This window comes from Neophocaena asiaeorientalis, unplaced genomic scaffold (genome assembly GCF_003031525.2).
Source record: "Neophocaena asiaeorientalis asiaeorientalis breed wild unplaced genomic scaffold, Neophocaena_asiaeorientalis_V1.1 scaffold62, whole genome shotgun sequence".
Lineage (NCBI taxonomy): Eukaryota > Metazoa > Chordata > Mammalia > Artiodactyla > Phocoenidae > Neophocaena > Neophocaena asiaeorientalis.
The window spans coordinates 6,107,729-6,121,053 of record NW_020175191.1 but is presented as its reverse complement, the minus strand read 5'-3'; the positions used below and the strand labels follow the sequence as shown (position 1 = coordinate 6,121,053).

Sequence of the window (13,325 nt, the reverse complement as noted above, 5' to 3'; positions counted from 1 at the left end):
GGCCCCACCCCCACCCCTCGAGTGCTTTCAGTCACTCTCAGTTTCTGGAATACACCCCTCTTCTATGGGCTAGAAAGACTGGGGAAAGCAAAGCAAGGGATAAAGTCAGACTAACGACACTATCCCCTTAGCTCTGACAGTCTCAAAATGGTTCGCCTTGAGAACTTGCTATCTTAGGGTGACCAACTGTCCTGGGTGCCAGGAACTTTCAGTTTTAGCACTGAAAGTACCAAGCCCTGGGAAAACACTCGGTTAGTCATCCTAGGGTCAATATGTAAGTGACCTTTGCCCCAGTTCTTAAACTCAAGGGTATTTAAGAATCTCTAGAATGCTTGTTGAAACTTTATGCTCCTAGAACCTCACCTCCAGAGATTGATTTGATGGTTCTGGGGGTAGATCCCAGGTAATCTGTATCTTTAACTAGGGTCCCAGGGATTATGGGGCAGGTGGTCCACAGGGCACACAGAGAAACACTTATGGGAAACTAGGCAGCATCTGTCTGCTCACAAAGGGCTCTCCCAGTAGCCAGCCAGGAGACATCAATGCCCTGTATGCTTCCTCTATGAGTCCAAGAGATTAGGAGAGGACACGGGAAACTTAACAAACAAGCCTCTATATGGGACAGGTTTGGCATCGATTGAAAGTTAGGAGGCAGCAATAGCCTTGAAGAATACTGTCCACAACCAAGCTAGAGAAACACTACAGCTTTTTTGTAATCGCGAAGGAGTAGAGTTTTGAGGGGGAAAGTGGAGAGAGTTGACACACTGAATACATTCTTTGCCCAGCAGGACATTAGCAGAAATCCCACTCCAGGCTGTCCTCTGAAATGAGCAGCTTGGTAACTCTATATTTTAGAAAGATAGGTACAAAAAATTAAGCCATATAGACGCACATTACTAATAACAAGGGACGCAGGGGTGCTGATAAGATGTGAGTTAAATATGTTAGTGTGAAAGGCCACCAAAGAAACCCGAAAGCAGTGGCTCTCAAACCTGAGTACATCAGGATCCCCTGAGAGCTTGTTAAAACACAGACTGCTGGGCCCACCCCCAGAGCCTCAGATGCAGCAGGTCTGGGCAGAGCCCAAGAATTCGCATAACTAACAAGTTCCCAGGTGATGCTAATGCTGCTGACCTGAAAGACACATAATCACTGTATTTTTTTTTAAAAAGTCTCTATTAGTTTGAAGGCATGAATCTCACCATATCGATACCAGCTTGGTCACCTTACTTCTAAGTTCACAAGAAAAAAATTAAAACTGGCTTAAACAAAAGGGAGTGTACTGGCTTGTATAACTAGAAGTCTAGACAGGTTTTGGGGTCAGCTTAGCCCACAGGCTCCAGCCCCACTTCCTGCATCTGTGACGAATGACCCTTCCTCCATCTGTGTGGCGGCTCCAGCTTCCTATGGTGGTGGGATGGCTGCAGCCTCTTCCGAAAGCATCAGGACTGAGGAAATGGGATCCGGCAACCCCAGGAGACCACTCCTCACATCCCACTGGTCTGAACTAGGTCACAAGCTCATCCTGAACCAATCCTGGACCAGGGAGGTTAGGATTATTTCTAGTGCAAAGGGATCCACCCCTGGAGCTGCGAGCCCCCAGAGGCACACAAGCCAATTGGGAGAGGGGTGAACGCCTAAAACATGTCAGATTCTCCCAGAAAGGAAGGAAGGTGTGGGTGGGCACCCAGCAACTTCCAGTCTAGGAAGTGGAACGTGGAATCTAACTAAATGGCAAATGACTCACCTAGTGGTCTGGCATTGGGGTGCAGGAAGTTCAGGGACCAGCCGTACTCAGATATCTAGGCCAGTCAGTGACTAGCAGGGTATCAGTCACTGGACTCAGACTGAGGCAGGATTTTAGGGGAATGGTCTAGGATCGAAGGAGAAGACGACTAGGAAAGGAAGGTGGATGCCAGCCTGAGTTTCTAAGACATGATTCAGGCCTGGGGACAAGAGACAGATGAAGTACAGGAGAGGTAACTTTTTACCTTTACCCTTTGAGGCTTCTTCTCGGCTGGGTCCAAGAATTAAATTGACATTGGACAGATGGACAGGAGAAAAGCATGCAAATTTGCATACGTTTTACCTGACACAGGAGCCCTCGTAAGGAAATGAAGCCCCACTCCCAAAGAAATGGCAAGAACTATGGGCCTTTATATTGGGTTGAACAGAGAGAGGCAGTGTGAAAGAGTAGATAGACTATGTGGGGAGGCTAAAAGAAGTTAAGAATTATTTTAGCAAGGTCTTCGTGTATAGAATTCTCTGTCAACTTCTGGTCCTCAGTGACGATGATGTTAATTTCCTTCTGGTACAGGGAGGACATCTTTCACATGGAAGCTTTTATCTCCTGTTTTCGTGAAGAAAAAGGGAGATTAGAATGCCCTTCTTGCATCTGCCGTTTTTCAAGTGCCTTTAGTTCAGAATAATCGTTATGCCAAAGTGGCACATTCTGCCACCTTTCAGAGCTATTTTAGGATCTGAGGGGTCTCAGGAAAAGAAGAAGCACAGCTCTCTAGAGTGGAGGCACCAGGTAAAGACAGAACTAGTAAGAGAGTCAAGAGTATTTAAACATAAAAAAAAAAAAAGCTAAAAAGCTACAAAGCTCTACATCCCTCCAGCTAAGATAGGGACTGGGTATATAGACTGGGGAGGGGCTGGGATACTAGATGGGAGCCTGGTAGCTCCATTTCAGGGGTGAAAAGGCTTCTGTGAGGCCACCGAATATGGTGATGCAGAGTAGGACCTTGGAACTAGGTGCCCTGAGTTCAGATCCCACAGCTAGTACTTACTTGTGATCACCAGGCCTCAGTTTCTTTATCTATAAAATGAGGTGATGAGTCTCTACCTCGGAGGGAAGGTGAGAGTTAAATGAGGTAGACTATCTAAAGTGCAATCCTTAGATTAGTTTAGTGCCACTGTTGGAACAGTCCGTATCTGGCACATAGTGTGTGCTATGTAGCCGCTTATGTGTTACTTATTTAGCCTGAGAACCTACTGCTACTTGCAGTCTACTCCTAGACCTTTGTGATGGTAGCTATGAATATTGGAAAACGCCCAGCTTCAAGTCAAACAAGAAATAACTCCAAAAGCTATTTTAAATTTATTGAATGACATATGCATCGATTCTATGCGGGGTTGGAGACAGATGAATCACATCAGGATCAGCCTTTCCAAGCTCCTAGAGATTACAAACCCTGCACACAAATAATTCCAAAACAAGAGAGCCAGCTCCCTTAGGGAAGATTCAAAAAAGTCGTAGGGTTGTTCAGTTGTAGCTTTCATGACAAGCTGAAAGAACCAAGAATGACTTCAGAGGGGTGGGGGCATCTTGGGACTGAGGAAAAGAGCTTGATCTAAAATTAAAAAAGGATTACCATGATAATAGAATCATATGCTACTAATATACACCTAAAGCTAATATATATCTGAACTTCCTATATCATCCTTTCCCATATTATCACATTCAGCTTCATGTGCCTTTATTTTGTGGGTATACAAAAACCCACAAAAAAAGGAAAGCTTTAGGGACTTCCCTGTTGGCGCAGTGGTTAAGAATCCGCCTGCCAGTGCAGGGAACATGGGTTCAATCCCCGGTCCAGGAAGATCCCACATTCCATGGAACAACTAAGCCTGTGTGCCACAACTACTGAGCCTCCGCTCTTGAGCCCACGAGTCACAACTACTGAGCCTGCCCACCACAAGTCCTGAAGCCCGCGCATCCAGAGCCCGAGCTCTGCAACAAGAGAAGCCACGGCAGAGAAGCCCACGCACAGCAACAAAGGCCCAATGCAGCCAAAAACAAATAAATAAAAAATAAATAAATTTAAATTAAAAAAAAAAAAGGAAAGCTTTGCTTTTTCCTTCTTTGGAAGAGTAAGTCTAACAAACGTTTCTAAGATAAGTCCTGTGCTTTTTGACATGAGCATACTAGATGTTCAAAATGCACCTCTCCCTTGGGAAATTCATCACATTTCAAATTATACATGTCTGTTAAAGCATAGATCTGTTCTACCTTCTATGTATTTGTTATTGCTGCTTCTGAAACTTCCTTACGGCCCCAAAGAGGTCTTAATCCCTGTCAAATGTTATTATGTTACCGACTTTTATATAGTCTTGAAAGGGGTTGTTTATTTAGTTTCAGTGACTCCTTGTTACTGCCAAATATTATTTCATTTCAGCCCAGATGTAAGGGGTCCAATGACTGGAATTATTTCACAGTCCTGACATTGTCGAGAGATGGATACCAGTTTAATTATGGACAGCTGAAAATGATCCAGGAGTCACCTGCTATGGATATTTATCATCATTATGAACTTCTCACCAAGCTGTGGTCTGAGCCCTTTCATAACGTTCCATTTGCGTTAGACAGACAGGATGACCTACATGGAACCCAGATCTTCTGTCACCTTGAAATTTATGTAGGGACAGCTTCATATTGCTTGATTATTTTCTTTTCCTCTGCTCAAAGTGAGAAAATATGTTGCAGTCATTCCTATTCTTTTTCTTTCCTCCTGTCTCTCTCCATTGCCTTCTCTCCCTGCTACCCTGCTCCTTCCAGCTGTGTTTCCAATTATGCCTCATTGGAAATTATTCATTACTTAAAGAATGTGAACTGGATAGACTAGACACATAAAGGATCAAGCAACGCAGTGACTGCAATGTAGTTGGCACCCAGTAAATGCAGGAGGAATGAAGGAGGGAAGAGAGTGGAGGGAACAGGAAGGGAGGCTGAGGAGTTGCAGAACACTCAGGTCATTACTCTGTCTCATTTTAGAAGAAATTAAGAATAACAGACTTCCTCCTCTCCCCCTCCCAGAATACACTGTACCATAACAGAATCTGTTTTACACCTTTTCTTTTTATCTCTGCTTTCCCTAAATGCATCTTGATCTGTCCTTGTCAGAGCAGAGAAAGGGTTCAATGAAAGGAAAAACCAGATTACCACCAGCTGATAATAAATTAAGGTTCCCCTTCTGCCTGCCCAAATGCACATCTCTCCATTACTTTTTTCTTTCCCCCAACCTGAGCTGAAAGGTCTTCAAGAATTCCAGTCCTGCCCTGGATGTAAGCATAGCAACAGTAAGAGCTCACTTTAGTGAGGGTTTACTGTGCATAGATCATTCACCATGCTAAGTCTTTTCATGTGTTTCTTCATGCAGTGCTTGATAACAGTCTTGTGAGATCAGCACTATTCATATTCTCTTTCTGTACATCAGTGGTTCTCAACCAGGGACAGTTTTGTCCCCCAGGGGAATTTGGCAATGTCTGGAGATACCTTTGGTTGTCACAGTGGGGTAGCCAGGGATGTGCTAAAAACATCCTCTAGTGCATGCAAAAACCTCCTGCAATAAAGAAGTAGCTGGCTCAAAATGTCAATAGTACCACTGTTGAGAAACCCTGCTGTAGTTTAAAAAGCTGAAGTTTAAAGGAGTTGATAACTTTCCCAAGGCCACCCAGTGGTATTTGAGAAGACTGGAATACAAATGCAGCCTGTGCTTCTGCTTTATGCTGCCCATGAGTAGTTACGGCTTCAGCAGCTGGGTCATCATCCCTTGTACCAGAGGACCTAAAATTCCCAACAGGAATCTTTTCCTATGAGGGCATCTCCATTTAAGTGGCCCTTTTCAGTCACTTGAAATCACCTGCTCATCCATCCTTTTCATCAAATATGCAGAATCAGTCCCATCTAAAGCAGCCGTTGACTCTAAACATTGAAAACTTTGTGAAACACACACACACACACACACACACACACACACACACACACACACACTGGGGCAATACTTCCTCTGACTTTGTCATTTTATAAGCAGATATAGCATATATAAGACAAAAGCAGAGTGCATAAGCAACAAACTTTGAAGATGGCCTATATAGTTACAGTTTACTTTGATGAATAAATTATACATATTTAACCTGACATGTGTTTAATGATAAACATAAGCACTTGTGTTCTGCAGAATAATTAGCTAAAAATGGTAAGCAGCAGTATTACTTTTAAGGTGTCAATCAAAAATATTAGTATTCTTTTCTTTTTATTAATTCTTCAGTATCTGCAATCTCAGGTTTGCCAATGTTTTGAGAAACTGAGTATCTTTTAATAATCTTAATCATTCCCAAAGGCAGCTACCAAAACACACATACTTTTGTGCAGACATGCACACACAGGCACATGCATGCACACAGACCCACGAGTCTGTGCACAGTCCCGTGGTCACACACAGTCACACACCACATATCCACACACACTTGGACACAGTCACACATAGACAAGTCCCAGGTCTTACTCCCCAGAGCAGCTTCCTTTGCCTTTACTCCTCCCTCACAATACAGAGCTGCTGTCTCACTGGTTTTCTGCCCCACCTACCCACTCACCCTCTCTGATGCTTCTCCTTTGACCGTAATCTGAAGGGTATTTCCATTTTCCCTTCAGAGCCCTTCCTCTGAATGACCTAGCCCTGGTGTATAAAGAGCAACTTCAGGCAGTGAAACTTGAGGGTGGATGCATGGGAAACTAGTCATGGCCGCAAGACTGCTGTCACACTGCAGCCTCCCAGTGCCACAAAGGTGAAACCGTATTTATCTTCAGAGCCAGCCTTAGGCATTGCAAGCTTTCAGGTTAGAGGGAATAGCTACCTCCCATCCTAAATTCTCAAATGCCACATCTGTTACTTCTTGCTTGAAATTCTATCATCAGTTGCTAGTCCCTTTCATTCTATAAATAAGGGATAAAATTTTATAATACAGCTTAGTCACTGGTATGAGTAAAATTCATTCAAAGTGAGTTACCAAGTTAAATCTTTTCTATTTTAGCAGCAGGAGGGATTTAGAAAGCAAAAAGGCACTCTATATCTTTCTGAATTTTGCCTTGGACCAGCCCTGTTTATCCTCACCTGTACAAGGGCACATTTCTTAAAATGACCAGGAATAAATGTCTTAGCCTGAAAGTCACAGATTTCCATTACCTTTCACTGTGTAATATCTGAGTGCACCATTACTATTTTATAAGGCATGTAAGCATTTCCTACATTAATAAACTTTGCCAAGGATGGTGCCAAATAGGATATCTTTCCTTTCAGTTTTGGCATAAAATCTAAGGGACAAAGTGATGGGATGATTAAACAAACATTATTTAATTTAATTAATTAATTAATTTATTTATTGCTGCGTTGCACGGGCCTCTCACTGTCGTGGCCTCTCCCGTCGCGGAGCACAGGCTCTGGACGCGCAGGCTCAGCGGCCATGGCTCACGGGCCCAGCCGCTCCGCAGCATGTGGTATCTTCCAGGACCGGGTCACGAACCCACGTCCCCTGCATCGGCAGGCGGACTCTCAACCACTGCGCCACCAGGGGAGCCCCGTTATTTTATTTTATATATTGAAGTATAGTTGATTTACAGTATTGTGTTAGTTTCAGGTGTACAGCAGAGTGATTCAGTTATATATATACACAAACCACTTGACGATATGAAAGTGTGATACTATTTGTATTAAAATATAAAAAGATATAAGTATATGTCTATATATGCATAGGAAATTACATAAGGATACACAAGAACTGGTTAATGGAATGCAGGAGATTGGGGAAGCATTTTCTTTTCATTGTACGTCCTTCTGGTACTGCTTGCACTTTTTACCATGATGAGGAACTATTGCACTTGGTCATATATTAAGGAAATGAGAGAAACAAAAGAATGTGGTACCAAATGAATGAATGAATGAATGAATGAAAGAATGAATGAAGAAACAAAGCGAATTAGATCTGCATGTCAAAAATCTGTTTGCTCCGCCCTGGGCTAGTTTGGACTGAGCCAAGTTTATGGATTCTGCTCCCATTTGCTGAGGTCTTTATATATCCAAACCAATCCTAAGTCATTGACCCAAGAATAATGGGTTAAATGTGAAATCATATCTTACGCATTTTTGCAGCTACTGTAACAAATACCATGGACCCTCAAGGAGGGCCCTGAAACCAAAAGACTTTTAGGAAAAAATGGTGACTATATTTGGAGTCCCTGGAGGAAAAGCCTTTCCTCATCCCATCCCTCTCCCTTCATCCTTCCCTTTTCTGCCTCACATAACCACACATTTCCCTCTCCTCCACCACCTCTTTTCCCTGGTTTGTTCCAGGCAAGAGAAATGCAGATCCAAAATCTTTACCCTTCCTCAGAACTCACCTGGATTGAACGTGCAGCAAGTTACGCAACTTAAGTCAAGCTGTTCCTTGTGCCTTGTTGTAAGCAAACCAGGGAAGCCTGGCCGCAGACCTGCAGACCTCATGGAAGTCCTATCTATCTATCTCTATCTATCTATCTATCATCTATCTATTTATGTATCATGTATACACATACATATATGTATGCATATGTGTTTATATGTCTGTATGTATACATGCATTTGTGCACACACATACATTTTGTTTTCATGGGAATCTGTGGAGCAGTTCTAAGTGTTTGTCCCAACCGATGCCGTGCTTACTACTAATGTGGGGAGGATCCACGGAGAGGATGGAAGACGGGAAGGGAGGGCACTAGTGTCTGTGGGGGGACCTGATCCCCAGGCAAGGAAAGAATTTGGCTCATTTGGTGTATTTTTGTTGGATCAGATCATTAGGTAGTAAATATGACATACGTCTTTGAATCAGGTCAGTGATAAAGAGAGAAATGTTTTTATTTCTTAGTGTGCTCAGAATCACAGACTTCCTAACAGACAAAGGGCATCCACCCTCAAAATAAGATCCTTACAATCGTGTCTTCCTGCCTCAGCTGCACTCTTGGACGCTAAATTTCGTCCTACACCAGTCTTTCCCAGGACCAAGCACCTCGGGTAGCTTGGCCTGGATGTCCCCCCAGCCCTGGCAGGCCCCGAGACCTGGCCTGAATAGGTCCAGGAGACACGTACAGGCCTTGTCTGGGAACAGTTTTTCTCCATTTAATAAGTCTCATTTGCCCATAAGACGCATTTTTTAAGTTTCTGACTCATGCCAGGCTCATTTATTTGGTATTTTGGCTTGATGAGTACCTAGGTTTTAACCCACGTAGGGCTGTTTTTCTGCCTAGTTCTGGAAACTTTGGGGTTTGTCTAATTACTCCTCAACCCTGATCAGCTCACGGCTCCCTTTCTCTCTTGTATCCCTCATCCTCCCAAGACCTACTGCCCTTGTCGGCCTGCCTCCCCAGCACACAGACACACACAGAGACACACAGATGCACAGACACACAGACACACAGAGACACACAGAGACACACACACACGGACTAGATACTGGACAAGTAACCCTTACAATGCTGGGAGGTTGAAGATTTGATTATTATCTCAGTTAATACGAGTAAGGCAAGGGAAGGGAAGCCTTAAAATCTGTGTCTTCTGCACATGTTTTTTCCTTCCCTCAAAGACTTATCCTTCAAACAAAGGCCCTCTAAGGATTTGTTTTTCATCTGAGACCAAACTACTGGCTCTTGATTGGCTGGAAGTGTGAACTATGGGGTGTGAGAAGAAAGACTTTTCGGTAGAAATTCACTTATAGACATTTTTCTTTTTCTGCCTCTCCTGGAGATGACCCACATTCCATAAAAATTTTCAGTCTAAGATGTTTTTCAGCAGAGACTTTCATTTACATTAATTATCCTAAGGATTCGCATTACCATTCCCTTTGGGAGAAGCACAGACAGAAAATGGCATGCCTGGGAGTCAAACCTCCTCCTCTGAGCAACCTCCTCTGGGAAGGACAAGCATGCCGGTTTCTGCCATTGCCAACAGTGCCACGTGCAGTGCTGTGCCCTTCTCCGGGAGTGTGGGCATCGGCACTGGGTCTGCCTCCGACTGGGTCACCCTGGGCTGCTCAGGGAGGAGGGAGCATCCTCCGGGCTCGCCCCACCACTGCTCTTCCTGGCTCTGTGTCCATGAGATCATGGGTGCCCAGCTATTCCTAATCTCGCCATTTCACAGTAGGGTATCATTCTTATTTTGAGGCTGTGCCAGATTTTTGTTTTAAACCCAGCTCTCTACAGACAGTTTTCAACTGACCAGAAATAACATTTATGGCCCGCAAAACACCTTTCTCTTGGGACATTTTGTTGTGCTTTGAGTACATTTTAACACAGTGAGGTAACATTTGTAGCCTAATAGGGACATGGGGATAGAAAACAACTCCGGAGACATCCCATCCATCACCGTGACACCAGGCAGGCTTCACCCACACCACCCAAGACATAGGTAAATATCCTGTTTTCACAGGTCTTCAGGAAAAGAGACCCAGTCCAGTGTTGACTTCCCTTCAACATTGTCATTATATTTGTATCACAGGGAAACGCCCCATCCTAGACTGCTATGAGCTTCAAAACTCAAAGCTGTATATTTTGAACCAGATGTCACAGAGAAGCCTGATAGTCGGCACACTGTTTAGCTGGTATTGAAAAATAACATTTCAAACCAAATACATCTACCCTTTGAGGCTGGACCCAATCGGACAGCTTTCATTTTATGTGTGACTGTCCGTCCCCTTAGGATTCCCTTCTCTCTTGAGTCTGGTCATCATTAAGTGGTGAGATTCCACAGGTGTATCCTTATGTTTTCCAGCTCCCAGAAATCACAGCCATCATGTCCCTTTTCCTAAATCGTGTTAGCAGGAGCAGAACTGCCATAAAAAGCAAAGAGCTCTGTTTCATGGAGGGTGTTTGCTTAGACACATGCAAAGCTTTCTGACATTTGGTTTGTTCCTTTGGTTTTTGGAAACAGCAGCTTTAAAGGAGTCCTTTCCCTGGCTTTCCCCTCCTGCATTGCAATGCAGGAAACCCCAATGTGGTCTTGAGGCGGTCCGATTACATTTTGGCATATGATAATCCACAGGGCCATCTGCAGTTAGAAGCAAAATAGCCATCTCCCTTTCTTTCAGCTATTTCCCTTGGCAAAGTGAAAAGTCATAAGGAACCGGATTGGTCAGGAAAGCCCTGACCAAGGGCTTGTATGAACCTCAGACAAGACGCAGCCCGATGAGATGCGGTGTGCGCCATCATTATCTGAGACGGAGGCTGTGAAATTGACACCATATGCGCCTGGAGGAGTAATTGCACCAGGGGGGGAGAAAAGCAACATGTCAGGACATTTTAGTAACACCTAATTCATCCCGAGGTTATAAATAAACCTGATGCTTGCTTGAAAACAAAAGTGGAAAAACACTTTGACTAGATTACTTTTGTGACAGAGCTTCCGGCTGAGGTGAACTTTATTAGGGAGACAACATGAAGAAAGAGAAATACATAACAACTTTTTATGGTATATTTTACATGATTTTATTTTCTATTTTTTTGCAGTAAATAAAGTGGTTATAGGGCTCCAAGGAAAAGGGCCCAGATGTTAGACAGTTGTGTGAAATTTAGAGGAAACAAGCTGTAAAAAATGCAGTTATAAAACAGGCTGTCAGTGCCACACATCTGGACAATACAGCTGTATGTTCCTAGTGGCTGTCGTCACCCAAAGAAAACTCAATAACCTTATTTCACCCCAATTAGGCTGCATACCAACAGGATAAACCTTAAATTGCAAGGGGTGGGAGTAGGGGAGCAGCATTCACTCGGCGCCTCTGTGTCAAACAGCTTTTATCTTTCATTTGAATTTGGTCACCAAGAAATGAAAGACTGCTAACATAGCCATTTCCATTTTTATAAAACCCTATTTAATTTATAGCGTCGTAAGAAGTCAGGGTTTGACAGTTTGGACTATTGGCTGTGCCAAACAACAGACTTTCTGTAGCATGAAACTGACCTACCGGTCATCCTAACACAGAGCTCCACCTGTCTTTCCTCCACCCATGTTTGGGAGTCTGAGTCTAGCACCATCATGGGAAGCACTTATTGGAAAAAGTTCATTTTCAGACAACCCAATCTACTTAGAGTAGAGGGTAAATGCCTCTCTTTATGGCATTGGGGCATTTTTCCCTAATTTTTTTGGCCCGCAATGAGGCACCTTTGTGGCAAGACAAATATTACAAAACTCAAAATACCATTTCATCTTTTCATCACTGACAGACATGCCAAAGGTTATAAAATGCCACTTTCCTAATAATTGTGTTTCTTCATAGGTTTTAACAGCAGCAAAAGCAATTATGGACAGCGGAGAGAAATTCACCTTACCACTGATAGGGAAACTCTTGAAATTTCAGCTTCTCCAGGTTAAACTGAAGGACCAACAGCGACGGGAAAACGAGAAGAAGGTACTGGGAGGGAGATGGTGGGTTTTCTAAAGACGGCAAGGAGTGAGTGAACTGCAGCCAGGTTCTCTGGGGCACTTCCTCTCTCCGTAAGCCTGCCACGAAGTGTTACGTAGCACATTTAACTGTTGCCTCAACTTTTTAGGGAAAAGCCTATCCAAAGCGCTGTTGGAGGAATTACATTTTCTCAAAGACAAACCCATTAAAAATAAGTTCTCCTATGCAGAAATGTGACAGTATCCCAGGGCATGTGGCTGAGGTTGTTTTTATGGTAGTCTATTTGTATGTTAGGAACAAATTAGGGAACCAAAGGAGAGACACAGAGTCAGGAGAAGTAAATATAAAAAGGTGAGAAAACCCCACAAAGTCGGGGTCTAGCTATTTTAAATATTTTACATGATATTCAATAGGAGTACCTATTAAAATAATGGGCTACATCTGCATCTTCCTAATAATCTAAATATTTCAGCAGCGCTCCGTTACTTCTACTCCTATATTATATACCTGCTTATTTCTTCATGTGTAGACTTTTCATTTGATTTGCCTATGGAAATCAATCTGTGAGCTTTCCAAAGATTTGTATTTTTCATCTGAAAAAATATTTTAAAATAGTTTTAGCAAAGTGATGCTAGTTTCAAATCCATTTGCTCTTTAACCTTAGTCAAAATGAGAGATGTTTTTCTTATTTTCCAAATCACGCTGAAATATTTTTGGAAAGCCAAATGCTTCTGTATGTACATGTGTAATGTGTATGTGTGCATGTGTATGTACGAAGTGGGTGTATAAGTAAATTGTTTCTTTATGCCTCTAAGCGGGAGAGGCAAAACCAAGTCATGGAAGAAGAAAGAGAAAAGTGAACATGTTCCAATAATACCTACTTCCCCTTTGTTAAGACCCCCCCAAATCTGGCTTTCCTATTTGAATTGAACTCTTGACAGGGTGACTGTAGAAAAACATAATAATGCCACCTTAAATTTGTAATATAGGGCTGTATGTCTTTCAAAGAGATTCTGCATTTAGCATCTTACTAGGGTGGTGTATATTGTCCCCAGAAAAATTCTACATATTTGAAAACAGTTGATGGTATAGTTTTCCTTCTATATGAAGCTCTTTCC

General features: G+C 43.0%; 1 protein-coding gene across 1 annotated transcript in view; it reads left to right on the top strand.

The window, feature by feature from the left end:
- SPAG17 (sperm associated antigen 17) overlaps positions 1-13,325 on the top strand; it is a 221,319-nt gene that overhangs the window by 44,912 nt on the left and 163,082 nt on the right. Inside the window, 1 exon segment of the mRNA XM_024764900.1 lies at positions 12,082-12,213. Coding sequence (XP_024620668.1) covers positions 12,082-12,213 — 132 coding nt within the window.